The sequence below is a fragment of the Hemicordylus capensis genome, chromosome 6 (assembly GCF_027244095.1).
Source record: "Hemicordylus capensis ecotype Gifberg chromosome 6, rHemCap1.1.pri, whole genome shotgun sequence".
In the NCBI taxonomy this organism is placed as follows: domain Eukaryota; kingdom Metazoa; phylum Chordata; class Lepidosauria; order Squamata; family Cordylidae; genus Hemicordylus; species Hemicordylus capensis.
The window spans coordinates 1,036,275-1,062,037 of NC_069662.1; the positions used below are offsets into that span (position 1 = coordinate 1,036,275).

Below are 25,763 nucleotides of genomic sequence, written 5' to 3' on the forward strand. Positions count from 1 at the left end.
GAGACTGCCGCCCAGAACAAAACTCATCTCCACACACAGATGAGAAAAACCAGAGAGAAGCCTGACAGCAGATCAGCCCAGAGTGCTTAGGCAAGGGGGCTTCTGTCGGGGTGCCCTAGAGAGGAGGAGGAGGAGGAGGAGCCCCTTCTGTGCATCCCCTCAGGATCCCATCTCCCCCCTTTTCAGACCCATGGGCTCAGCTGGCCGGGGCAGCCGCTGGACTCAGACGTGGAGATCTGATGGAGCGCCGGTTGGGTGGCTGCCTGTCAGCCAAAGTGCCAGCACGGAATGTTCCTTCCAGCCCAGGAATCCTCCACCTTGCTTCCCTGGCCTCCTCTCCGGAGAACCTGCCTGCCCTCTGGAATGCACTTTGACAAACTAGGCAAGGCACGCAGCTCACAAGCAGATTGCCGCACATTTCAAGCATGAAGGGACCCATCGCTGTGTCCTCCCAGTGTCCAGGGATGGGGAAAGGAAGGAATCGGTTGCATATAAAACTAGGAAGGGCCATCAGCAGGATTAGGGGGCTGTCTGCCAAGATTCAGTAGTGGGGTGTCATAGAGATTGGGGGGGGGGCTTTTCCCTCCCTTGTGATGCCCCTGAACCCTCTTCATCCCCAAAGAGGCTCCTTCGTCTCCAGGACCGCGGAGGGGTGGCTTCGGCATCTTCCACACCTGTGCCTCCTCATCCATTTTAGCCACAGCTGAGTTAGGACCAGCCTCTCTGGCAAGAGGAACAGGCTTGCCCTTGACCCACAAGGTTTAATCAGAGGTGCACCTAGGTAATTTTGGAGCCTGGACCTAAAGGCCTTTGGAGCCCCACCCTCCGGAGGCCCCTCCCTGCAGGTTAAGCAACATCCCCCTACACACACACACACACACACACAAAGACACACACAGTATTTTTAACACATGGGTTCTTGAAGGCACAAAGAGCAACTGAATCCACAAGACTGTAAGACTATAAAACAGGTATATTTATGCAAATATGCATTAGCAGAAACAACAGCACATGCACTGTAACATTTTCCACCCCACTTATTTCTTTCCCTACTCCCCCCTCTGTCTCTAAAGCAGGGGTCACACTTGGCCACACCACCCGGGGCAGACTAAGGAGGACTTAGGGGCCCGCAGGGTGTGTGGAGGCCTGGACTTTGGCCCGGAAGTCCAGGGGGAAGAGCCCCTCTGGGTGACATGGGCTGAGAAGCGAACCCTTTGCAGTGATAACAGCCTCACTACAGCGCATGGCCTAAGCAGCTCCTGGAAGGTTTTGGGTCCCTCCGGTCTCCCCACTGAAGACAGAGTTTGGCTCCTCTTCAAAGGCAACACAGCTGCCGGATGAGGCCTGAGAAAGCCCACCTAGTCAGGACCCTGTTCCCCACAGTGGGCCACCAGGAGGCGCCTCTGGGAAGCCCTCCAGTCAGAGGCAAAAAAGGCACCTGGCCTCTTCGACTGTTCCTTGTCTCCCCTGCCAGCATCTGGTGTTCAAAGGTAGACTGCCTCTAAGTGTGGAGGTTCCATTTAGTTGGCATAGCTAACCATCCTTGATCAGCCTTAATTTGTCACCCCCTTTGGAAGCCATACTGGCCAGTAGCCCTTGCCACCTCTTCGGGCAATGAGATCCATCAATTAATCCTGCACTGGGTGAAGGAGAGACCTTCCTTCCGCCTGTCTCAGGCTCCCGCCATGCCGTTTCCTTAGTCGACCTTCAAGTTTTAATATTCTATGAGAGGGAGAAAACTTCCCTGGTTTCTGTACCATCCATAATGTTAGGAAACTCGATCCCTTCCCAGCTTTCCTTTTTTGCCAGGAAACAGCCCTCCGCGCTCTTGCTCACCAGTCCTTCCCTGATCAGCGAAGAAGAAGCCAGTTTTGTGCCCTGGTGCAGAGGCCCTCTTTGCCTCCTGGTCCAACTGTTGTGGGGCTGAATCCCCCCCCCCATTTGGGGGAGGAAACCGGAGACTGCCCATCACAAAGGCCAGCCCCCTAGCCTGAGGGAGGGCAGGCCTTGTGGGTCACAGGGCGTGTGGGGGCACCAGCCTTGAGGTCACAGAGGGCCCTCCTGCCTCCCTTCAGCCATGCCCTGGGGGGTGGGCAGCTGGGGGGATGGTGCCCTGGGCCACGCTGGGCCTGGTGGCCCTGAATGTGGCTCTTTTCTTCTTCCCCATCCAGCCCCCGAGGGCTGCCTGCCTGAGTGTGCAGACAGTATGGGTTCAGGGCCAGTGGCAGCGAATCCTCCTGGCCCCCTTCCACCACCTCAGCTTCAGCCACTTGCTGCTGAACATGGCCACCCTCTTCTGGCTGGGCAGGGGGATGGAGGTGGAAGTGGGCTCCCTGCGGACCGGCACCGTGCTCACCTCCCTGGCGCTGCTGGGCGGAGTCCTGCACCTGGCACTCAACAAGGTCCTGGAGGCAGCCACGGGACACCCCTGGTACCGAGAACACTGCGCTGTGGGCTTCTCAGGTGTGCCGCCTCCTCCTCCTCCTCCTGGGGGTGTCCAGTCCTCGGCCCCAGGGGCGGGGTGGCCAGGGCCTCTCTGGGAAGCCTGGCCCGGGGAGAGACTCTGGGCCCCCCTGCCTGGCAGCTGAGCCGGCCTGCCCTCAGATGCAGCCCGCCCGCCCCCCTCCCAGCCCCACTGCCTCTGGAAGGAACCCAGGGCCCCCTCAGGCGCCATGCCCTGCTCAGAAAGGGAGTGGGTGCCAGGCTCACTCATCTGCCAGGCGCCCTCCTGTCTTTGCCCCAGGGACCTGCCCTCCCCCCCCGCCCCAGACATCCTGACCCCCAACGGCTCCTCTGTTAGCACCCCAGAGAGGCTGGCCCTCCTCTCCGTCACCCCCACCATCACTCCCCCCTTCCTGTCCTTGGCTGATGCTTCTTCCTTCCTCCTCCCCCCCCCCCCACCGCGCACCACAGGGGTCCTCTTCTCCCTGGAAGCCATGGGCAGGCATGTGGAACTTGTCCCCGTCGCCACGCTGGCCACTGGCGGCATCATCACCACGACCAGGTGGCTCTGCCTCCTGGAATGGTTGGCCCTTGCTGTCGTTCATCCCAGGTAGGGTTGGATGGGGCGGGCGGGCGGGCGGGCGGGAGGAGGCTTGGAGGCCCAGTGGGGTGGGGGGTGGCCTGACAAAGGGGGCGGCCTCACAAAGGTGCCGCCTTGGCTGCTGAATTTGATGTTCAGAATACTAACTAGGAAACTGAGGGGAGAGCAGGGGTGCACTCGTAACATGCTCAGAGGCACTGTTGGTTTAGTTTTACTTTGCACATCTAGGGCAAAGTCCCGGCATTGAGTCAGGTCTGGAGCTCAGGCCACCTCCTAATGAAGCCACACCCTCCTCCAGCCCCCCACCCCGATTTCCCTAGGGTGGTCTTGGGTGCTGCTTGGCTTGCTGCCTGTCTCCAGTAAGCCCCCCCTTGTGTGTACAGTTGCCTCTTTGCACCATGCCTTAGTCACGCCATGGCTGGATTACCGTAACACGCTCTATGTGGGGCTGCCCTTGAAGAATATTTGGAAACTGCAGCTAGTGCAGAATGCAGCAGCTAGGATTTTATCTGGAGCTGCCTGCTGGGATCACACCACACCCATGTTGAAAGAGCTGCACTGGCTGCCAGCTTCAAAGGGCTGGTTTTGACCTTGAAAGCCCTTCACGGTTTGGGCCCGGGATGCCTGAGGGACCGCCTGCTCCCAAGGGCTGCTGCCCGCGTGACGAGGTTGTCTGGTGGGGCCCTGCCACAGGTGCCGACAAGGAGGGAGGCTCGGTTGTCATGCATGTGAGACAGGGCCTTCCCTGTTGCTGCCCCCAGGCTCTGGAATGCTTTCCCGGTGGCCATTTGCAACTCCTTCTCCATCACAGTTTTTAGAAAGCATATGAAAATGTGGCTTTTTAACCCAGGTTTTTATATGATTGTCTCTGTGGCTGTTTTGTATTTTGTAGGGTTATATTGTGCTTGCATTTTAAACCTTTTTAGTCAGACCTATGTTTTTATAGTCTAGCTTAATATTTTAATTGTGTGATTTGTATAGTCTTGTTTTAATTTTCTGGTGCGAACCGCTTCGGGATTGTTTTAATGAAAGGCGGTATAGAAATCCAACCACCCGCACCACCATTCAGCAACAATGACCGGGCATGCTCTGGGGGGGCTGGCAGTAAACCTCGTGTGTGTGTGTGTGTGTGTGGAGGGGGGGGTGAGTGCGCCCGCAGGTGCGTAGTTTGCTAAGCAGAGCGAGTCAAGGATCAGGGCTAACCCAGGAGACCTGCCGCGCCCATCACGGGCCGGGAGTGGGGTGGGAGCTGGAGTCCCCAAGCGAGAGCCCCCCTGCTGCGCCTCTGCCCCCTTGGCCAGCCGCCCGCCAGTTGCCTGGGCCCGGTGTCTGCTGCAGCCGCCCGGGTGGAGACTGGCACGTGCCGGGGGCCCAGAGCGCGAGGGGGCCCCTCTGGCTGCGGGGACCATGGGGACTGCCTGCGCATCTGACCCCGCCCTGCCCCCCCGCTCTGCCTTCCAGGAGCTCCATCACCGGCCATCTCTCCGGGATCCTGGCCGGGCTGGCCCTTTCGGCGCTCCTCTTCCTCCTGGAGCTCCCGTGACGCTTGAGCAGCCGCCGCCCGAGGCGTGAAGGGCAGCCCCACCGCTCGGCTCGCGCTCCAGCCCCCCCCTCCCTTCCAAAAGCTGTTCTGAAACCCAAGTCGTCTCTGGTGGATTGTTGCCGGTCACGTGAAAGCAGCCCTTTGCACAGCCTCAGAGGTTCCTCCTCCTCCTCCCCCCAACGCCCGAGTCTGCCACTGGAAACAGGTCCAGCCCTATGCTGAGGGAGGGCGGGGGGGGGCTCCCGCGCCGAGGGCTCTTCTCTGGGCGGACAGTGGGGCTGGATCCAGGGAGCGGCGGGCGGGAGCCAGACCCTGCCGCGAGAGGACGAGGAAGCAGAGCCGGAGGGAGGGCGAAGGCTTGGCAGGCGGGGCTGGAATCAGGCTGCGGAAGCGGGGGGCGCCTGGACAGAGAGCGGGAGGTGCCGTGCTCGGAGACGGAACCCTTCGGGAGCCCCCATTCCAGGGCTGGCAGCAAAGCCCCCCCCCCCGCCCGCCTTGGGTGCCCAGATGTTGCTTGACGGCAACGCCCACCCTCCCCAAGCAAGCAGCCCAAGCCCTGGGCACCCAAGGTGGGGACCCTCGGAGCCTACCAGGGGGAGGGGGCGCTGTTCTCATCCCTGCGTGCGGCTGGGCCAGGGCCCATGAAGCAGCATGAAGATGCCTGCCCACCCCCATGCCCCAGGTTCGACTCACACACGCCTTCAGGTGCTCACCCAGGCACCACCTGCCCAGAGGGAGGGGCGCGTGGCACAGCCCTCCCCAGTTCAAGGGTCTCAGGTGAGATGCTGCTGCTGCTGCTGCCAGCCAGAGCAGAGGCCACTGGGCTAGAGGGGCCCACCAGACTCAGCATGCCAGCTGCAACTGTCCCTAGGCCCCACCAGGCTTGCTCTGCTGCGCCAGAGGCTGCCAGGAGGCAGCGCCACACCGCTCGGAGGGGGGGGGTGTGTGTTCTGGCTTCAGGGCAACACTGCTCACTGAGCCCTGCCACCTTCTTCACACTCTCTCTCTCTCTCACACACACACACACCTGCCTTCCTGTGGCTGCCCCGCCAATGGGTCAGGGCCCCCTCCAGGCTATCATTGCTGGGAACCATCCAAAAGACTCTAGACCAGCATGCGCTTTTGAAATAGAGATTTGCCATAGATATTTATAGACATTTTGAGTGCAACAAGTTTGTGTGTGTATATATATTTTGTGAGTATATAGAGATCTATCTTTAAAAATGTAGTCCACACTTCTTTGTCTTGAAAATATAAACTCCAGTCTTGCTCAAGGGAGCAGCCCCCACCCCCGGCCTTTCCCGGGGCTTAGAAAACCAAGGCCCAGCTAACACAGGGATCCCGAAGGGAGGGGATACCGTGAGGGCCGGATCCGCTGCGGAGAGAGCCCTGGGGCCAAACATTGGGGGGGGGGGGTGCAAGGTGGGATGCAGCACAGTTGAGAAAAGGAAACCATGGAGAAACCCACTCCCCTCCTCTCAGGGAAGCCGTGGTGGCTTTTCTGCTGCCAGACCCCAAAGGTCCAGGGGAAGCATCGCCACCCCGCTCCTGCGGCATGATCTCCTGCTGCCTGTCAAGAGGGGGCGAAATGACCAAACCTTCGAGTTCGGCCAGATCTTGGGGGATCACCACTCAAGGCCTTGCTTGCTTTCCAAGGGGGGCAGCCTGACGCCCAGCTGCTGGAGCAGCTGACCCTCAGAGCAGGGGGGAGGGCAACCTCCAAGGGGGCTTTTGGGTTCCACCTACATGGGGGGCTGGGGGGGGGGAGAGAAGTGTTGGAAACTCAAGGGTCTGTCTGCTCTCCCCCAAGAGCAAGCCAGAACTCCGAGCCGGTCGCGGCAGCAGAGAGACAAGGGCTCTCCCCACCCGCGCTGGGGCTGGGGGCTGCCCCCACTTCCGGAGAGCTTTCCCAGGGGCTCCAATGCAGTGATGCTGGATCTTCCCTGGGGCCCAGTAACCCTGCAGAGGCAGCGAGGAAGAAGCAGCAGCATCCACAGAGGAGGAGGCCGAGTGTGGCGCCCACAGCCACAGCCAGCGTTTGCGCTTTGCCTGGGAGCACAGAGGCCGGAGGCACACCAGGGCAAACAGGGCCCCCAGATGTGTGGGGCCCCCTTGCACTTCCCGTGGGGGACAGCTTCTGCTCTTCAAGGCGGGGGCCAGCCCAGGCTGCAGCGTGGTCCCCGGGGGGGGCCTTGCTCTCTCTCCCCCCTGCCCTCCTCGGCTCCCAAAGGAGGAGGAGCTTTCGCCGCCCGAGTGGCAGGCAAAGGCCCCGGCTGGGCCTTGGTCTGCGAAGCAAAGCAGGACTCTCGTTCCCCACCCCGGTCTCTCCTGGTTAGAGCAACACAGCCAAGACAGCCACGGGGGGGGGGGGGGGGCGGGGGGTTCAAGGCAGGAAGCCCTCCTCCCTCGAAGGGAGACTTTGTGGCAGCCTCTGCCAGGGAAGGGGGCTGGAAGCCTCCTCCCGTGCGTAAGAAGCCAAGCGAAGGGCGGGCAGTGGGGCCAAGCAGAGGCCACGGAGAAGGACAGTGAGGGCACGGCCGGCAGGCTGCGCTGGGCCCTTCCGCCTCTGGCAATCCAGAGGTGCTAACAGCAAGGGCTGCTGGGAGGTGGGGGGCAGCTGAGGGGGGGGGAGCAGGGAGTTGGCACAGAGGAGCTCTTGGGGGGGAGCAGACTCCGCGGCAAGGACATCCCCTTTCCCAGCATGCATTGCGGCCTGGCAATAGTCTCATCTAGATGAAGGTCCAGCATGCACTGCTGGGGTGGGGGTGGGCGTGGGGTGGGGGCCTACCATTCCTCCCCACCCCCCTCTTTTCCCAGCCTGCACTGCTGCCCCATGTCCAGGAAGCCCCGTCCCACGGTCTTCCGGGCCAGGCCCCCACGGACACAGCCCAGCGGTAAAGCACTTTGCATGGGTCCCCGCCACCCCATCCAGGCGGGGCCAGGGACAGGCAGAGTAAAGTGCCCAAGTGGCAGGACGCCCTCATCGGTCCACTCAGAGGCAAGGTGGGGGGCGCGCCAGTGTCTGTTCTTGCCAGTGCTATAAGAAGGGGTTGGTGGGCGGGTGTTTCGCCAGGGCAAAGGGGAGAGCAGGCACTGCGGCCAGCGGGGTCTGTGAGAGAGAGAGAGAGAGAGGGAGAGAGAAGGGGAAGGTGAACGAACGAAGAGCAACACCCCCCCCCCACACACACAATAGCATCTGCAGAAACACGCCACATCCAGACATTCGGGAGGCTTGCAAAGCGTCCCTTTCAGCCCTCCCCCAAACGGAGGAGAATGGTCTTCACAATCGCCTCACCCCACTGAGCCCCCCCCCACACACACTTCCCTTCTCACACCCACACAAGGGAGTGGGGAGCAGGCAGGCAGGGTCTGGTGGGTCTCCTTACCACAAACGGGTTGGTGGAGATGCCGGCTGGCTGTCCAAGGGGCCTCTGCCCCGCCTTGCTTGAGTGGAATCCACTGAAAGGGGACCCTGCAGGGGAGGCGGGAGAAGGGGAAGGCTGCTTCCAGTGCTGCAGGGAGACAGCCGCAGACCCCAGGGCGGCTGGGCCTCTGCCGATCCCCCGGGCCAGCCTGCGCCCAGCACCCTCAGGAGAGCAGCCCTGTGGCCCCTGCCATCCGCCAAGATACGCCCGGCAGGGGCAGAGATGCAGAAGGCGCCCAGGGACCCCAGAGGAGTTCCCCTCCAGCCAGCCCAGCCCACCCTCTGCTCTCAGCACACGCGGCCCTCCACATCCTGCACCCCGACGCCCTGCCCAGCCGTAGTGGGCCAGCCGACGTGTTCTGGGCTCCATTTCGCCCTTGAATCCGGGACTGCCCGGGCAGAGGAGGCCTCCGCCCTTGTGGCCCACCACAGGGAGGGGGCTGGATCACCAAGGCCGTTTCCCAGCAGGCTCTGCTGTGCCCTGAGAGCAGACGGGAATGCCCTTGTAAAAAGCCATCCTGCAACTGCTATAGCAAGTGATGCCAATTCAGGGGAGAAGAGACTCGGCCGGCACCCTCCTCCAGTCCCAGAGATGGCTGCCCACCTGCAAGTCTGTCCACACAGCCCCCAGGCCAGACTCTTGCTTTCCGCTGGTAACAGGGCTTCTTCTCCAGCTTGGGTCCCCAGATGTTGTAGGACTACAACTCCCACCCACCCCCAGCCACAGTGGCCTCATCTGGGGACCCCAGCTGGAGGACCTCTGCCTTATAAGATGGTGGGGGCCGCTGAATGCCACGGGCAGCATCAAACCGCGTAGGGCCGGGGGGGGCATGCGCAGAGCAGAGCGCCCCAAAGGCAAAGGCAACGTACCACCGTTCTGCTGCTGACCCAGCATGGCTTGTGGAGGGAAGAGCGGCTGCTGCAGTGGGGGGGAAGCAAAGACGCCGGCGAGCGGAGAGGCCGAGAAGCTGCCGGGAGACCCCACCACAAAGGTGCCTGGAGGAAGAACAGAGTCAGCGAGTCCAAGCGCTCTTCCCCGCTTCCCTTCTTGAGAACCCTGGAGTCTGGCTCCCACCCCGCTTTGAACTCAAAGGGCCGGGGCGGGTGGGGTGGCTAGCAGCAAGGCCTGCCTTGGGGTGGCTCCCTGCTGCCCTGGGGGCTGCTGCCTGACCACCCCCAGCCTTGGCTCCCAGGTCTCCTTGGGATATTGCAGCTGGAAAAGAACACCACCCTATTAACGGACCCGTTATAAAAAGTGCTCTTGATCAACGGGAAAGGTCCCTCTGATGACTCAGGCAACATGTATGGTTTTTTTAAAAATAGAGTTTTAATTCAAACAGCAGGCGGTGAGCACCATCTTAAGAAGCATTCCCTTTCTCTCCCCCAAGGACGTGTCCGTTAGGACACAAGTGTGCCCTGTCCAGAAGCCCCCACAAAGGCTCTGCCTCCTTCTTCAGAACCATGGTTGCCACATCCGCAGTGCTAAAGTCTGGTGGCTGTGGGCCACCTCCAGCCTCAGAGGCAAGATGCCTCTGAGTGAGTACCAGTTGCCGGGGAGCCCCAGCAGCAGGAGAGAGGGCCTGCCCTCACCCCCTGCCTGGGGGCTGGGCCTGGTCCAGCCGGGCTCTTCTTCAAGGGGTAGCTGGGCTCACTTCTCTATGTGGCAAAGGGAGACACCACCGCTTGTGGCCTGGCCTGCTGGGAGCCTTGCTGGCCAGGAGAAAACAGCCCCTCTCCGGGAGAGCCCGGCGCAGCCCACCTGGTGACTGCCCTCACCACCCAGCGGCTCCCAGGCTTGTGCTGCTCCTGGAGAGGCCCAGCAGCTCTGCTTCCAGAGGCCCTCCTGCCTGCCTGGGTCCCCTCCCCCGCCGGGCACGCAGAGGGGCTTACCTGGGGCCAAGCCATTGGTCTGGAAGGGGTTGGTGGAAGGCAGCGGGGCCTTGGCGACAGCCGGCGTGGCGAAGGGGTTGGTGCAGGCTGCAAGTGGGAGAGAAACAGGGGCAGTCGCACCCGGACGGGCAGGCCGAGAGGCGTCGCTGAGGGCGGGAGCGGGGAGACTACTTACCCCCAAAGGCTGCGGCTGGGCTTGGCGGAGGCAGAACAGGCGACTGGCTCAGGGCCCCAAAGACACTGGCGAGGAAAGAAAGGGCCGGGGGGGGGAGAGAGAGAGAGAGATCCCAGCTGAACATGAGGAGGAGCAGCTGAGCAGGAGGGGGGGCAGAATGTCTGTGCTCTCCCAGAGGAAGAGGGGGCCGCCCAGAGCCTGCCTTGCAGGCACACCCTCCATCTACCCGCCAGCCCCACACAAGGCAGCGACGTGTGAGCCAGTGAACCGAGCCAGAAGCTGCAGGGGGTCACAAAACGGAACGTCCCACAGGAGCAGGGAAGAGGGCGGCTGCCTCCCCTCAGCCCAGACGCTGGGGAAGTCTTCACCCAAACCACCGAGGCCCATCCTAGCAAGCGGCAAAGAAGTGGAGCCCAAGCGGAGAGCTCCCACGCAGGGGGAGGGCAAGACGCGGCCTCTGCTCCACTGACAGCTCTCCTGGGGCTTCCGTGAGGGCTCCACGCGGCCATCCAACTAGTGCTGAACTACAACTCCCACCCCCTGCAGCTGCCGCAAAGTGTCGCTGGGTCCCATCTGCAATGGAATGTTCCAAGCGGAATTCCAGCAATCTCATCTGTCTGTCTCATCATCTCTGTGAGCTGCCCTACGCCGGGCCATACTGGAGGGGCGGGATATACACACTTTATTTGGGGTTCTCCAACTTGGGTCCCAGATGTTGCTGGACTACAATTCCCATCATCCTCAGCTACAATGAGAACCCCTGATTTAAAATATACAAAAATCTACTAAAAAGACATCTTTGACTGATCTTTAAAACTATTTTTAATGGAAGCTGCAGGGGTCTTTCAGGTGCCACTTCGAAGGAGGCGCCCCGCCCCCCCCCCGCACCCAACTTACACATCTGATGTCTAGAGACAATACATACCCTTTCCACATCTTAACCGTATGCAAATATATGCAGATTCAATCAATCAACTGAGGTTTTGTTAATCAGTGGCCAGTGCTGGCTTGAATTAAACGGCCACTCTTGGCTGGCCCCTCCCCTTTACACTTCTGCAGCAGCGTTGGAATCAGATACCCCTTCTTCACCTCCCCACTAGCTGCAGGTCTATGATCCCTGCAATCACCAGCTGGGCATGAGCACATGTGTCAAGGGCCACTCCAGCCAGATCCGTGGAGCCCCACCCCTTCTGCACTGCTAGCAGAGCTGCTGGCCCAGAATGCATCCCCTAATCCATGTTCCAGGTGACTCGTGGTGAGAGGATCAGGGTTAGGGTAATGAAGTGGGCAGAGCACACAGCAAAACAGTCCACGAAAGCTGGAAAGGGCAGAAGGGGACCACCAGAGGAAGCCAAGTACCTGCTTGGGACTCCTCCCACTCTGAAGGCCCCACCCATGTCTGGAATGCCCACCCCTGGCTGGCTGGCAGGGGAGGCATGGAAACTGCCCACGTGGGTCCCACCTGCAGGGAGAGGAGGAAGAAGAGCAGCTACAGTCACTTTTGGTAGTCTACATTTGCAAATTTAGTTCACCAAAACCCATGCAATTAAACTGCTGTGGCTTTTTTCCATTAGGTGAGAGGCCGGTCTGAGTTACTTGGCTACCAAGGATCCCACTGGAGAGGAAGAGGAGGAGGAGGAGGAGGAAAGGAAACATTCAGAGAATCCCAGGACCCTGGCTTGGACCCATCAGACTCTAACTAGGACTAAGGCCCTACCTCCCCTGGGGAGAGAACTCAGGATTCACGGGCGGGGCGCACCCTGCTGGGATCGTTTCCCCCACACCAACCATTCAGGGATCCTGGTCCTCTGCACACCTCCTCTTTGGCCTCTTTCCACTCCCGTGTCTCCCAAAGGCCTTGGGAAATCACAGCTCCCAGGTCACCCCCCAGACGGCACTCCCTGGCTTCTCTTCTTTCAGAGGATCCAGGTGACCTGGTTTTCCCCAGGAGAAGGTGCCTGCGGGGGGGTGGGGGGGCATTACCTGCAGCCATGGGATGGCTCTGGAAAGGGCTATGGCTGGAGGCCAGTGTGTCCCCAAATGCCGACGCTGCAGGGCTTCCGCCAAAGGCATCAAAACCGGTGAAGGCGGCATGGGCTGGCACCTGGCCTGGGAAAGCAACAGGGTAAGTGGAGAGGGAGCATAAGAGAAGCTGTGCTGGATCAGGCCAGAGGCTTATCTCGTCCAACATCCTGTTCAGGCCCACCAGAGACCTCTAGGAAGCTCACAGGCAAGAGGTGAGGGCCTCCCCTCTCTCCTGCTCCTCTGTAACAGGGATTCAGAGGCATCCTGCCTGAGCCTGGAGGTAGTGGCCTATGGCCATCAGGACTAATAGACATTGTAGCCCAGGACTACTATGTAGTCCTGGCTTCCACCACCAGGGGCTCTTTACTTCAGACAGTCCTAAGAACCTCAGAAGAGCCCTGCTGGATCAGACCTGAAGGCCCAACCAGTTCAGCGGCCACCAGATACCCCTGGGAAGCCTGCAGGCAGGGTGGGAAGGCCACAGTCCTCACTCGCTGCCCCGCCCCAGCAAGTAGCCTTTGGAAGAGGGGGGGGGGAGGTGGTAGTCTGTTGAGCCATCAGGGATCAGCTGCCAGGGATATTTGCTTATGTCGTTTACAGAGCAGGTCTCAGGGGGCAAACAGCCAGGTGGCCCCCAACAGTTTCCCATCCAAGGACTAACCAGACCCGCTCAGCTTCACCATCGGGGCCACCAGACCACACCCTGCAACGCACAGCTCTACGCCATGAATTTGTCCAAGCCCCTTTGAATGCCATCTAAGCCCTCAGCACATCTTGTGGCATGAAGTTCCATAAAGAGTTCCTGCACTACACAAAGGAAGCATGAGCTGACTGTCATCTCATGGGCTGACCAAGTTCTAGCCTTGAGAGAGAGAGAGAGAAACACTCTTCACTTTCGCCACACCATTCCTTGGGGCACCTCCAGCGGTGGTGGGTGAGGCTATGAGACAGAATGTTTTTAAAAGCCAAACTTCCTCAGGGAACTGGTGGCAGCTGACCACTACCCATCTTGTGGGGAGGGGGCCTAAGGATGCTGCTGGGGGCTAGCGGCAGTCAGGTCCGCTTTTTCCAAAGTGATACCCACCACAGCAGGCCTCGCTGCCTGCTACTAAGCAGCCCCCTTGCGTGAGCCAAACGGCTCCGTTCCAGCCTCTTGGCCCTTCTGGGCTGCCGGTCTCTGCATCCTTTCCAGCTCCACCATTTGCTTCTCGTGACGGGCAGCCACAACGGTGCGTGGCGTCGCAACAGTGGCCACGCCAGCTTGCAGGAAGTCTTGATGGGCCTCTAAGCCAGGCACAAGCGACCCCATACAGCGCATGCACCACTTACCCCCAAAGGCAGGGAAGGCGGCAAAGGCAGGTCCGGGCTGGGGGGCAGCGAAGGGGTCTCCCCCAATGTCGGCTAGAAGGTCCATGCTGGCTTTCTTGGCTGGCTGAGGGGCTGGCGGCTGGGACTTCTCTGAAGACTGCAAGTCAAAGGGGGTCAGCCTGGGGTCCTGACCCTAGAAGGGACCTGGTTCCCCCTCCCCACATCCCTGGCCAAGGCTTTCCTCCCAGGACTTCCCAAGGCCAGGCCAGAGCTGCAGGGCGACTGGTGGAAGGACGTCACGGGGCTGTTGCCCAGAAAAGGGGTCTGCTGGGACCTTGGGAGCCCACACACCCGGCTGACCCACACACCACGGATGCTAGTGGGCTCAGGACTCTTGCTTGCATGCAACTCCCGGCACGCCCTACTTGCACATGGTCACAGCTGACAGAAACCTAGACCGACTGTGACAGCGTTGGGGCCCTGGGCAGGGGGCGGGCCCTGAGGGCCAGTCAGAATTCTTCCCAGTGGTGCCAACCTGGATGGGCTTGGCTGCTGCAGACAACGGCCCCGAGTCCCCCAGCAACGTCTTCACCTCTGCGGCGGAGCTCTGGGAGGCCAGAGAGGCCAGGCCTTTGGCTTGCTCTGGTGAGATGTACCTGCAGGGGAAGCCAGTGTGGAGGATAAGCCACCCTGCAGGACCCCCTCTGGCTCCTGATCCGGGCCCTTCGCCCAATCCCTTCCGGAAATAGGCCCAAATTGGCCACTGGAATAAGGTCTGAGAAATCAGCAAACGAACCTGAAACACACCCGTTTGCAGAATTCCATCTGCCTGGCAGAACCTAGAGACCCCAGCCAGAGCAGTGGCCCTGAATTTGCAGGCCACCCCCCACCTTCTGCCTTCACGCTCACCATCTCTTCTTCTCGTATTTCTCCTGCAGAAACTCCTTCACCTTCTGAGGGTCCTGGGCATCTGGCAGCAGAGAGGTCCGCGAGTCAAAGGAGCCCAACCAGATCTTCCGACAGGCCTGGGGTGGGGTGCCAGAATTAAAGGAGGAAGCTGCAAGTCAGGACTCCGGGGTGCTCTGGGGAGGGAGTGGGCTTGAACGGGTTAGAGCAGGGAGGACCACCTCCTCTCCAGAACCTTCCCACGCCTTCCTCTGACCTCCCCAGTCACAGCAGAGTCTGCCCCAATGCCTTGTGGGCGTCACTGCAGTGCACACCAGAACCAAGGAGGGCGGCAGGGGTCTCCAACTCACCTCATTCCCACGGGACTGGAGAAACTGCACCTCACTCTCCGTGAAGGTTGTCATGGAGATGGATTTGACCCGGTGAGGGGGGTTCAGGCCACGGCTGCAATTGGGTAGTAGGGGATGCGGGTGGGGAGGAATGAGAGAAAAGCATCCCATTAGCCGCTGATTAGATGCCAAGACACCTAGACTCTTTAGCGCAGGGATGTCAAACTGTGGGCCTTCTGCAGATGTTGGCCTACAACTCCCATCATCCCTGGCTATTGGCCACTGTGGCTGGGGATTATGGGAGCTGTAGTCCAAAAACAGCTGGAGGGCCACAGTTTTACATCCCTGGCTAGCGGAAAGGAAAAGGTCTAGAGAGCAATAGAAATGCAGACACCTCCCAGGTTCCATGCCAAGTTCAAGGCACTGCTTACATTGACCTCACACACACATATATCCCAAAAACACAAACTCCAGAAGGGAGGGGGAGTTCTGGCAGTCACGCCATGGAGGCAAGCAGAACCTGACTGTTGACTCTACCCCCAGGGTCCTCACAGCCTGCTCATGCCCCCATTTTCTACCACTCTGAACTGCTGATGCAGGGCGTCTCTGCCAGCAGCAGTTAATAATTAACGAGCTGAAAATGAAATATTTAGGAAGCTACTGCAGGAGTTGAAAACTCATGGGAATTACCGTCTCAAGGACTAGAGCTTGGATAAGGAGGCGGGCAACCCCAAAGGAAGGCACACAGTGGAGGGTGCCAGGCTCCTACGTCCTGCCGCAGTTCACGACTCTACATAAAGAGGCATGCTCCAGAGGCGAGAAGACAGACTGCCGGGGCTCATGGGCTCTACAGCCATCCAAGGCCTGCAGAGGTGCCACTGGTGACAACCCAACTGGGCTGGTGGGCCTCCCACCCCTCCTCTTGAATGGGGTGTTTCTTCCTCCTGGCTTCTTCCTGTGCTCTTGAAGCTCGGCCCCTCCCCTCCTGCACCCCACTTTGTTCGGGGGTGGGTGGGTCGCCAAGCCCCAGTTGCAGCTATCCTCATGTCTGAGAACAGCTCTGCTGCTCTTCAGTCTTGTGCACTCTCTGTATAAATTAAAACTGAAGTGGGGACACACAGAAGGTCACAGACACTGTGACCAGAATACAGACGGCTGTCGCAACTCCTGTAGCGGAAGCAGCCACTGCAACACCCCCGATTTCCTGGCTCCAGGTGTTACACCGTGTGCACAAGAGTAGACCCCACTCACAAACACATCAGATACCTGATTAAGGTCTCCACCAGCTCCAAGAGGAGAAAAAACAGCAGTGATTGGAGCTTTGCATGAATGCATGCATTCTTCCATATTTTCTCCTGGGGAAGAAGCAGAGCTGGTACAGGCAGTTGAGCCGGGAATTAATTGCTTGCGTGAGTGATGTACTTTTCTGAACAACACCATGCCCAAAACATGGAAATGGAAAGCTGTGGCAGCCAATAAGGAAAGTGGCAAGATCCACATATGGCAGGGGCTCTCAAACTTGGGTTCGCAGATGTTGGTGGACTACAACTCCCATCATCCTCAACCAAAATGGCAAAGTGGCTGAGGACGATGGGAATTGTAGTCCGACGACATCTGCAAACCCAAGCTTGAGAACCCGCGATGTATGGGATATTTTGCTAATCGAAAACACAGCATCTGACTGCTACCTTCCACCTGTCCCCACCTAAGCAACGGAAAAACACACTGAGCCCCCACGGCGGAAGGGCCAAGCAGAGGCCTTCCAGGTGCTATTGGACTACAGTTCCCATCATCCCCCGCAATGATAAGACACAGCTGGAGATGATGGGAGTTGCAGCCCAACAACAGCCCCAGGGACTCAGGTTGTCACTCTGATCGAGGGAGCCCCTCAGAAGCGGCCCCACACGCAACCCCCACATTCCTCCAAGCACGGTCCCGCCCCCTTTGGCCCCGCCCCGACATTCTGGCCCCGCCCCTGCAGCCGTTAGCCCCTCCCCACCCTGCCGATCGGGCCCCGCCCCCTGCCGCCGCTCGCCACGCCCCTCCCGGGCCTCACAGCGCCCCGGAGCAGCCGGTGCAGACGAAGCTGCCGATGGTGATGTCCACGTAGGTGACGCCGCGCTGGCCGCACTCGAAGCAGAGCCGGCTGGCGGGCTCCGAGCTGATGAGTTCCCTGACGCGGCGGGACCAGACCTCCGCCTCCGAGTCCCGCGGGGAGCCCGGCTTCCTCGACACGGACCCGGCCGCCGCCATCCGGGCCAGCGTTGAGCCCCCTCGCTCTGTCACGGCCGTCGCCCACCGCGCATGCGCCAGCAGCCGCCCACTCCGCAGAGCGCATGCTCCGCGGCCCGCGCCGTGGGCTCACCGCGCGCGCACGCGCTCACCTCACTTGCGGAGTTCCTTCGTGGCGCATGCTCTGAATCAGCGACGTTGGCCTGCAATCGGCGGTGGGCGGACGGGCAGAACGTTATTTGAGCGCGTGCCTCTAATGCGCAAGCGCACTGCGGTCGCCCGTGTCCTTTCCGCGGGACTGGCCGGCGTCCTTGTCTCTCCCTCTCTGTCTGGGGGCGCATGCTCAAATCTTTCCCGCCCTTTCTATCTGAGCTCGAGGAGGGCGCGTGATAGCATATACACATAATAGGTGGTGTGTGTACATATATATATATACACACACACATATATACACACACACGCACACACATATACCGCCTGTTATGTGTATCCCAGTGCTGTGTGCATCATTTAAAATACAACTAATATAAAAAACAAAACAGTTCCTACAGAATAACAGCCAAGCCGTTCACAATTCCTTTCTACGATGCTGTTGCACCAGGACTCCCATCTCCCGCAGCTGCCCCCAAGGTGGAAAGATGGATGATGGGCGTTGTAGTCGGGCCGCTGGCTGAGCCCCTGGCCGGGGCGGGGGTCGCCCTCCCACTCGCTAGCAGCCTCCACCCAGCCAGGCAGGACTCGCGTCAAGCGAGGGGGTCCCACAGGGGACCGGCCTGGCGGGCAAGCTGGCCCCAGAGAGTGGCTTGTGTGTCTGTGTGTGTGTTGACAGGGCGAAGCATCCGCCACAGGCAGCCTTGGAAGGATCAAAAGCAACGGGAACGGTCGGAAGCAGTCAAAAGCTCTGCTGGCTGGAAGCCGGAGGCTGGCGGGGTGGGGGTTTCAGCGCAGCCAGAGACAGGGAGGCGCGTGTCTCCCGAGGCCTACCGGGGCTGGGGGGTGGCCACCTCGAGGCGGCCCTGGCGGCCCCCAGTTGCCTCCTGAGGAGTCAGGGGCCTTTGCTGGCAACCAGACCCCTCCGGGGAACCTCAGGAGGCGGCCGTGGGCATGGGGTCCATGAGGCGGAACGAGGCACATCACTCCCGTGCATCGCTCTGGCGCACGGCTGGCCCCACCGCTCCGTGCCGTGCTTGGCAGTTCCTGACCCCGTCCGTGTTCCCTCTACGGCAGGCCTGCTCAACTCAGGCCCCCCAGCTGTTTCTGGACCACAACTCCCATGATCCCCAGCCACCGTGGCCGATAGCCAGGGATTATGGGAGCTGTAGGCCAAGGCTTGCAGGAGGGCCGAAGTGGAGCAGCCCTACTCTCATCATAGACACGTGGGGAGGCTGTTGGATGTAGACCACCTTAAGTGGCGCAGCGGGGAAATACTTGACTAACAAGCAGAAGGTTGCCAGTTCGAATCCCCGCTGGTACTATACCGGGCAGCAGTGATATAGGAAGATGCTGAAAGGCACCAGCTCATGTTGCACGGGAGGAGGCAATGGCAAACCCCTCCTGGATTCTGCCAAAGACAACTGCAGGGCTCTGTGAGCGCTCAACGACACAGTTTACCTTTAGGCCAACATCTGCAGGAGGGCCGACGTGGAGCAGCCCTGGACTCTAAGGCAGGCACGTGCACTCACACATTTTTTGCTGTCCGCTCTGTCAATTTTAGATCCTGCCAGAGGTGATCTTACCCCTGGACTTAGCGGCCGAGGGCCTCCACAGCCCCCGGGTACCCCCAATTCTTCTTTAGTCTGTCCCGAGTGGTGTGGTCACCCAGTGGAGCAGGATGATGCTTAATTTGCAGGGGCGGTGGGGGCCCCCAAAGGCCTTAAGGTCCAGGCTCCCAAATTACCTGGGTGTACCTCAGGATCCCGTTCAGGTTGAATCAGGAAGGCCCCACTCTGAATGCCAGTGCAGTGCACGCACACTGCCTTGATACTGCCGCCCAGAACAAAACTCATTCTGCAAACGGATGAGAAAAAATTAGAGGGAACCCCCTAGACCCCATCCTCCTCACACACCTTGCTGCAAAGGCGAGCAGGAGGAGGAGGGGGAGGAGGAGCGCTCCCCTGGGAGGGGAGAGGCATGGAAAGAAAACCCCGTCACCCTGGCAAGGGTCCTTTGGGATGGTGGAGGCCCGCCCCCAGGCAGGCGCAGTGGTGGTGTGGAGGAGGCCAAGCTCCGCTGTCGTGTGGCTGCTGGCCGCCAGAATCACCCCTGGCAGAAGCCAAAGATGGGGGCAGGCAGGTCTCAAGAACGCGAGGTTCTCCTCCTCAGACACCAGGGCAACTGCTCAACCAACCAACCAGCCAGAGCAGGAGACAGGCACATGGCTTGGGGGGGGGGCAACCTCTAAATCCATGTACCCCAGGAACAGCAAGGCTGCACGGAGCGCTCGTTCAGAGGCTGGGTCCGGCCTCCCTCTGGGAAAGTCTGGGTGACCCCACAACACAACTGAGACACCTGAAAGGGCTGCGCTGTCTCAGCCAGTCAGAGATCTGGCCCTCAGGTGAGGCATGTTGGCTTGTGCCCCAGGTGTCTTAGCTAGCCACCCACCCCCACATTGGTTGGATTGCCTGGGCATCAAGCGGCTCTTAGGATCCGTTTGTTGCTTCCCCCGTGATTGCCTCATGCAGCCTGACAGCAGTGACCTGGCTGCTGGTGAGCCCTAAGAAGCCTGTGCCCCTCATTTGCCATCCCTGGAGTTCCTATTCTTCTTTCTTTCTTTGTTATTTAAAGTATTTATAACCTGCCATGTTCAGGGCAGGTCACAACATCCATAGAGAGTGAGAAAGCTGCAGATCCTGAGCCTTGGTAGAAGAGAGATACCTACCCCCAGAGGTGAGAAATGGGCAGGAGACAGAGACCCCCTTTGCGATCTGCCAACCCCAGAGAAACAGCAACTGTGACAAACCAAGCTTTTATTGAACAGCATCACCAACGGAGCCAGCCCTGTCTGGGAAAAAGACCCTTGAATGGAACGGCCAACCATTTCTCTGCTTGTCGGATCCCATGGGACTTTTACACACAGCCAGCTTTACCACGAGTTTACTGGGAGGCTTCGCTGTGAACTCGAAGTTGTCCCCAAAGACTGACACAAATAGTGGATTTTTTTTACCCCGGATATAAATCGGGCTACTCTAACGCGCTGTGAACAACCCGAATTGTGTGTGAACTGCTCCCTGATAACTCGCAGGGACTTTGGGGTAAATCTGGCCGATATGTGAATGCACCCCCTCCATTCCGGAGTAGATGTGAGTTAAAGGGCTTTAAAAGCCCCGTGTGAAAAACTTCATGGTGACAGACAAGCAGGGAGCAGGCGGTGTTTAGGCCCGGCTTCCCCTGCTCCATAGCTGTCTGTCAAGTAGCCTGCAGTAGTTGGCAACCCACGGAGAATCAGCCGGCACCACACACTAGGCCCTGCTAGTGGTCACGCTGTGGGCCTCCCTCTGTGGAGGGAGAAAGCGTGCCCAAGGGGGCTGCAGACCGTACTCCTTTCCCTGCCCACTGGAGAGTTGCGCGGCAGCTCTGCTCCATGTGGGGCCAGGCTGCAGGCAGTGCTGAAGAGCAAGAGGGTTTGTTTGACCCGTGATAGCCATGGTGGGAGTGGAGTGCCTGGCGTCCCTCTCCTCGCCCTGGGCCTCCTGCGTGGGAGACACGGCTGCCGCTCCTGCAAGGAAGGGATGCTCAGCCAACGGACCCAGCTAACAATACTGAAGTGGCTGAGCTGGGGAGCGATGAAGCGGCCCTTTCCCGCAGTTCTGCTTGGAAGCATGGCATTGACCCCCCTGCCCCACTGCTTTGCTGACTTCCTTGTATGGGGTGCATCGTCCTTGCATCCTCCATTCGGGTGGTGGAGTAGAAGATCCAGCCAGCCAATTGTGCCTGAAGTCCTGAGGTGGAGGAATTGTAAGAAGGATTCTGAGCAGACCAGTGTGAGCAAAGTGCTCTCCCTCCCCCTGTGCGTGTGCTGAGCAGGGCAGGGCAGCCGGCTGGTTATGCTCCATATAGTCCCCATGCCCAGAGTTCCCAGGAGGCCAGGGAGAGACAGCCTCATGCCGTGATGTATCCTCTGAGTTATAGTTTCACTGTCAAGGGTTTGTATGGTGGGGCAGACGTGTTGTAGCCGGCTGCAGAGTCAGTCTGAATCCTGGCGACTGCAGCAGAGAGGAGGAAGTAGCCGGTGGAGGGGGCAGTGCCCCCCCTCCCCTTTACTTGCTCAGTGGGTGCTTCTTGACTTATGCTGCTTCTAAGTTGGTGCAACCATAGGCCATCTTTGGGGTGTGTGGCTGTGCTCTGGAGGGGGTATAGGATCTGGTCTAAATCTCACCCATGACATGCCCCATCTCCACCCATTGTTGGCCTTTGCACTGTGGCTAAGTTGCCCTGGTGGTGGTGGGGTTACATTGGCGTACCTTTGCTCTGGTGTATCTCTGGAGATGCTCCAGTGTATACACACCAGTGCAGGGGACTTACGCCAGAGTCTATGCTGCTTTGGACTCTTTTGATATGTTTGTTTTGTTTTATTTACTTATTGAGTAGGTTTCTATACTGCCCCGTACAAAACAGTCTCTGGGCAGTTCACAGTCTAGTTTGTTTGTTGTGTGTTTTTTCAAACACAGGATTGCACTCATTTGTTGTTTAGAAAGTAAAATAAAGTTAGAGAAAGTAAAACAGTTTCAGTTGAATTAGCTGATGGGGCGGGGTGGGGGGAACAGATTGAAAAGGATCAAGCCGGGAGTTAGCAGAACTATAATCAAGACACTGATGGAAAAACCCCAGTGATCTTAGCAACAACGGAGATCAGATAAGCTGAGTCAACAAAGAAGGAATAATCCAAGGAATATGTGTTATAGCAGTAGGGAAATCATACGAGACTTAAATTCAGTAGGAAATATCCCAAAGATATTTGGGAGAAGGGCTGAAATATATTCAAAAGCAAGGTGGGGGGCAGGCGAGAGAAAGAGAGAGGGCAGTCTGTTTTCCGAAGGCGAAGAAGGAGCCTCCTCAAGCCCACCAGGGGCAGGCTTGGAAGAGGCCAGGGAAGAAGGGAGCTCCTCATCCTAAGGACAGATCTGGCGGCGGCTGGGCCAAGCCAAACGCCTTGGCGTTCTCTTCCTCACAGAGGCCACCAACGACATGCCTCAAGAGAAGTGAGGGCCAAGGCAGAGCATGGGGATGATGAAGCCTCGCCCTCGGGAGTGTGTCACTTCCGTAGTTCTGTGTCCATTTAAAGGGCTTCCTGGAATGGTGGCCCTGGTGAGCTTGTCATGATGAAGCCATGCCACGGCTTGCAAGGCTGCTCCCTCTGGCACGCCATCCGAGAGCTGTCGTCCAGGGTCCTCTGGGGGATGGTGAGCCATGCGAGGAGCACCTGCACCTCCCGTCCCGTCTCTCGTGCTCTTCCTTCCATCAGCTCCCGTAAAAACGTTGCCAGCCTAAGCAACTAATTGGGTTGCCTTTGGTTTCGGCCAGCCTCGTGGCTTGTTCAGACTAGGCAGGTACTTATATGCAATGTTAGATTCCTAGATTTCTGTGCTGTCTCTTCACAGGCAACGTGTAAACATTAAAAGCAGTAAAAGGGACAGAAGCCCCCTGCAGCCCTGACCATTAGTAGAGAGCGCACATATGGCCCCACGCACCTTTCCTGTGCAGGACGCCTGATCCCACTTAAGCCACTGCGCTTAGGAGGAAGGCAAGTGCTTGGAGCACTCAAGCAAACTGCTTCTGTGGGGATTCCTCACTCTCCCCTCCGCCGCCCCCCTTCCCCACTTTCAATGTAGAGAGCCCTGTGCTTTCCTGTGTGAATATCTCCTAGCAGGGGTGGGCAGACTTGAGGTTTCTGGGAGCTCCTTTTTCCCTTTTTCCTTTTTTGCTAGAACCTGGGAACCACCAGCATGAAATGGCAGGAGACCGAGCCAGTCATAAAATGGCAGCTTGTTGCTTGTACAAATACTGACATTAACATCAAAACTATTGCATTGCAGGAGAGATTGTTGCAGCTGCAGGGGAGAAACTAGACAGAGTTAATGGGAGGGAAAGTAAAAGGGACCCCCTGAGCCCCAGAGAAAGAGAGACGGAAAATGGCCCAGTCGTGCCTTCAGCCAATCCGATTTGCCGTGTTGGTTGGAAGGAGATGGAGGGAGAAGCCAGCCCCAATGCCAGATGCAGAGCTAGGTCAGACCAGCTCAGGAGCCGCCTAGAGCCTGCCCTGTAGCTGCCCTCTTGGTGCTTTCTAGAAGGATGAACAGACCTTTCCATGCGGGGCAGGGGGGGGCGTAGTGAGCTTCCCTGGGGACAAAGAGCAGCAGGAAGGGAGCCCCAACCCCTCGTGCCCAGCACCCCCAAGCCACGCCCCCTGCACCTGACATCAGGCACCAGGGGGCGGGGCAACCTGCTTGCCTCTTCCTCCTCTCCGCCAAGATGTCCAGAGATGGGAAATCCAAGGGTGCTTGACAAAACAGCGCTCCCATTCAGAAGGGAGGAGGGAAACCGCCCTTACCAAGCCTGGCTGCGCGGTTGCCAGTGCAGCCACCACTTTGTGTTCTCCAGACAGAACCCCGCTGCCGCTGCTGCAGAAGAGAAAGGGGGGCGGATGCACGTGTACGTTCCCCGGGGTTCTAATATGAGAAATATCAATGGGGTGGGGGCAGCAGTGGGGCGGCCTCCCAGATCACTGGGAGGCTCCCCAGGAGGCAGGAGGCCTCTTCTTGTGGGCCCCCTGACCCTCTGGGCCCAGGGACATTTGCCCTCCCCTGTCCACTGGACCCTACGCCTATGTTTCCATAAGAGACTGCAGTCCCTTGGGAAGGAGCAGATTGGGCATCTTGCCCACCATATCAGCAAACATCTAAATAAACAGGAGTTTATCTCTCCTGTTCCCTCCATATCTGAGCATCTCCACCATCTGCTTCATGGGTGGCAGCAGCAGCAGCAGCAGGAGAGGGTTGTGGCCTTCACACCTGCCTATGGGCTTCTTGGAAGCATCAGACTGACCGCTGTGGGGAGAAGCAGGATGCTGGGCGAATTAACCTTTTGGGTCTGACCCAGCAGCAGAGGCATATCTAGTGAAAATTGTGCCTAGGGCGAACACTGAAATTGCGCCCCCTGTCCAAACATCTGACACTCATCTTTCAGATAACTTTACCATAATATCAGCTAAAAAATGCAAGTCAAGCTTGTTAATCTTTTAATATTTCAAAAACTATTCAGCAGTGGACGTAGCCAGACCAAAAAATGCTGGAAAACTACAAATTTCAGTATTCTGGGGCTCATTAAATACCCAAATACTATGTGGAGGTGTACTTGGAAAACTAAACAGAAGTGCCTGTCTAATTATCTACTATGAATTGTAGCATCACTATTACATAAGTTTTAAAATTAAATGGAGAATTGGACTTTTCCCAGATACTCTGAAAATAATTAAAGGATATGCAGAGTAAACTGTGTCACTGCTTGGAATATATTCTAGTCTTTCAGAAAGACAGTTAAAATGAGAGAAAGAGAGCAAGAAACTCCCAGTCGGCCTTAATACTAAGGATTTCACACTGATTCAAAGACAAACTCACCATTAATAGCCATATTATTAAGACATCACATTTAACTCACTTATCACAAGAGCAAATGAATACAATCCTAACTCATAAGCTTCAGCTCAGTATTCACAAGCCCTGATTCTCTGTACATAGTGCCAGTCTGAATATGTGTACAGTGTCTTATATTAATTTTTAAAAAGAACTTTATACCTGTGGCCCCTTCAGGGGGCTTTCTAAAGGCCGTGGGGGGATGGGGGGTCTGCAAAGGTTTTCCCTCCCCCCGCTGGCCTCTAGGGTCTTGCAGGGACAATTTGAGCATGTGCGGTAGCCATTTTAAAAATTAATATTTTTTTTTAAATGGCCGCTGAAAACAAAATGGCCATCGTGCATGCTCGAATGGCCTCTGCAAGGCCTGGCATGGCCTAGATTCTAGAGCCTCACAGAGGACATTTGAGCAGGTGCAGTGGCCATTTTGTTTTCGGCAGCCATTAAAAATTTTTTTTCACAAAATGGCGCCCCCCCTTAAAGTGGCGCCCGGGGCACATGCCCTGCCTGCCCTACCCTAGATACACCCCTGCCCAGCAGGGCTCTTTTGCAATTGTTCTGTGCTCTTTGTTCTCAAACCTGCTAACCATTTGTAAAACTGAAGAACAGTTCATGAGGAAATGGCTGCCTTTGCTGCAGATCCTCCGTTTAGCCAGTAAGTATTCTTACTTTTAAAAGTTGTTCTAGTAAGAACTAATCTGCCTGCTTCCCTTTCACTATCCCTACAACTGGACTAAAGTTGGTCCAGATCAGTTAGGCAGTTCAGAAGTTAGCCCACTTGCGCCTCAAACATTCATGCATCCGCCTTCTTGAATTGGGGTGGATATCACAAGCTATGTGTTTCAGGTGTCCCTGTGTTTCCCTACAACTGTACCAAATTGGTTCCCACTTGCACCTCAAACATTCACATGTCCACCATCTTGAATCAGGGTGGATGACATAATTAAAAACATAATTAAAAACTATGCCCTTGAGCCATCCCTATGTGCACCTATACCTGTAGCAAATTTGGTTCAAATTGATTAGGCAATTCACAAGTTAGCCCAATTTGCGCCTCAAATATTCATGTGTCCACCATCTTGGATTGGGGTGGATGACATCATCACAAACTATGCTGTTAAGGTGTCCCCACAACTGTGCCCAATTTGGTTCATATTGGTCCAGGCTTTGCAAAGTTGATGTCGGGGGCACACACATGGGTGGACACACTAATGGGATGCCAGGTAATCTCAAGTTATTGAGATTGAATGTTTTATTGTTTTA

At 57.9% G+C, this 25,763-nt stretch overlaps 2 protein-coding genes across 6 annotated transcripts; one reads left to right on the top strand and one right to left on the bottom strand.

Moving 5' to 3' along the window:
- Positions 1-2,036: 2,036 nt before the first annotated feature.
- On the top strand, positions 2,037-4,684 carry LOC128329071 (rhomboid-related protein 4-like). The gene is made up of 3 exons (XM_053259548.1): positions 2,037-2,463; positions 2,914-3,052; positions 4,505-4,684. Exons 1-3 carry the CDS (start codon positions 2,106-2,108, stop codon positions 4,584-4,586), a joined length of 579 nt encoding a protein of 192 aa, XP_053115523.1. The 5' UTR covers positions 2,037-2,105; the 3' UTR covers positions 4,587-4,684.
- Positions 4,685-5,703: 1,019 nt separating this feature from the next.
- On the bottom strand, positions 5,704-17,071 carry AGFG2 (ArfGAP with FG repeats 2). Of its 5 annotated transcripts, none has more exons than XM_053259505.1 (12): positions 17,028-17,071; positions 14,665-14,758; positions 14,318-14,433; positions 13,944-14,064; positions 13,430-13,565; positions 12,059-12,184; positions 11,435-11,537; positions 10,076-10,140; positions 9,901-9,987; positions 8,881-9,006; positions 7,973-8,058; positions 5,704-7,695 (listed from the first exon to the last, which is right to left on the bottom strand). In XM_053259505.1, the coding sequence occupies exons 1-12, from the start codon at positions 17,054-17,056 to the stop codon at positions 7,624-7,626; spliced, it is 1,161 nt and encodes a 386-aa protein (XP_053115480.1). In that variant the 5' UTR covers positions 17,057-17,071; the 3' UTR covers positions 5,704-7,623. The 5 variants fall into 5 exon arrangements, with proteins under 5 accessions (XP_053115480.1, XP_053115478.1, XP_053115481.1 ...); XM_053259503.1 differs by lacking the exon at positions 17,028-17,071 and adding an exon at positions 16,700-16,971; XM_053259506.1 differs by lacking the exon at positions 17,028-17,071 and adding an exon at positions 15,910-16,594.
- Positions 17,072-25,763: the final 8,692 nt, after the last annotated feature.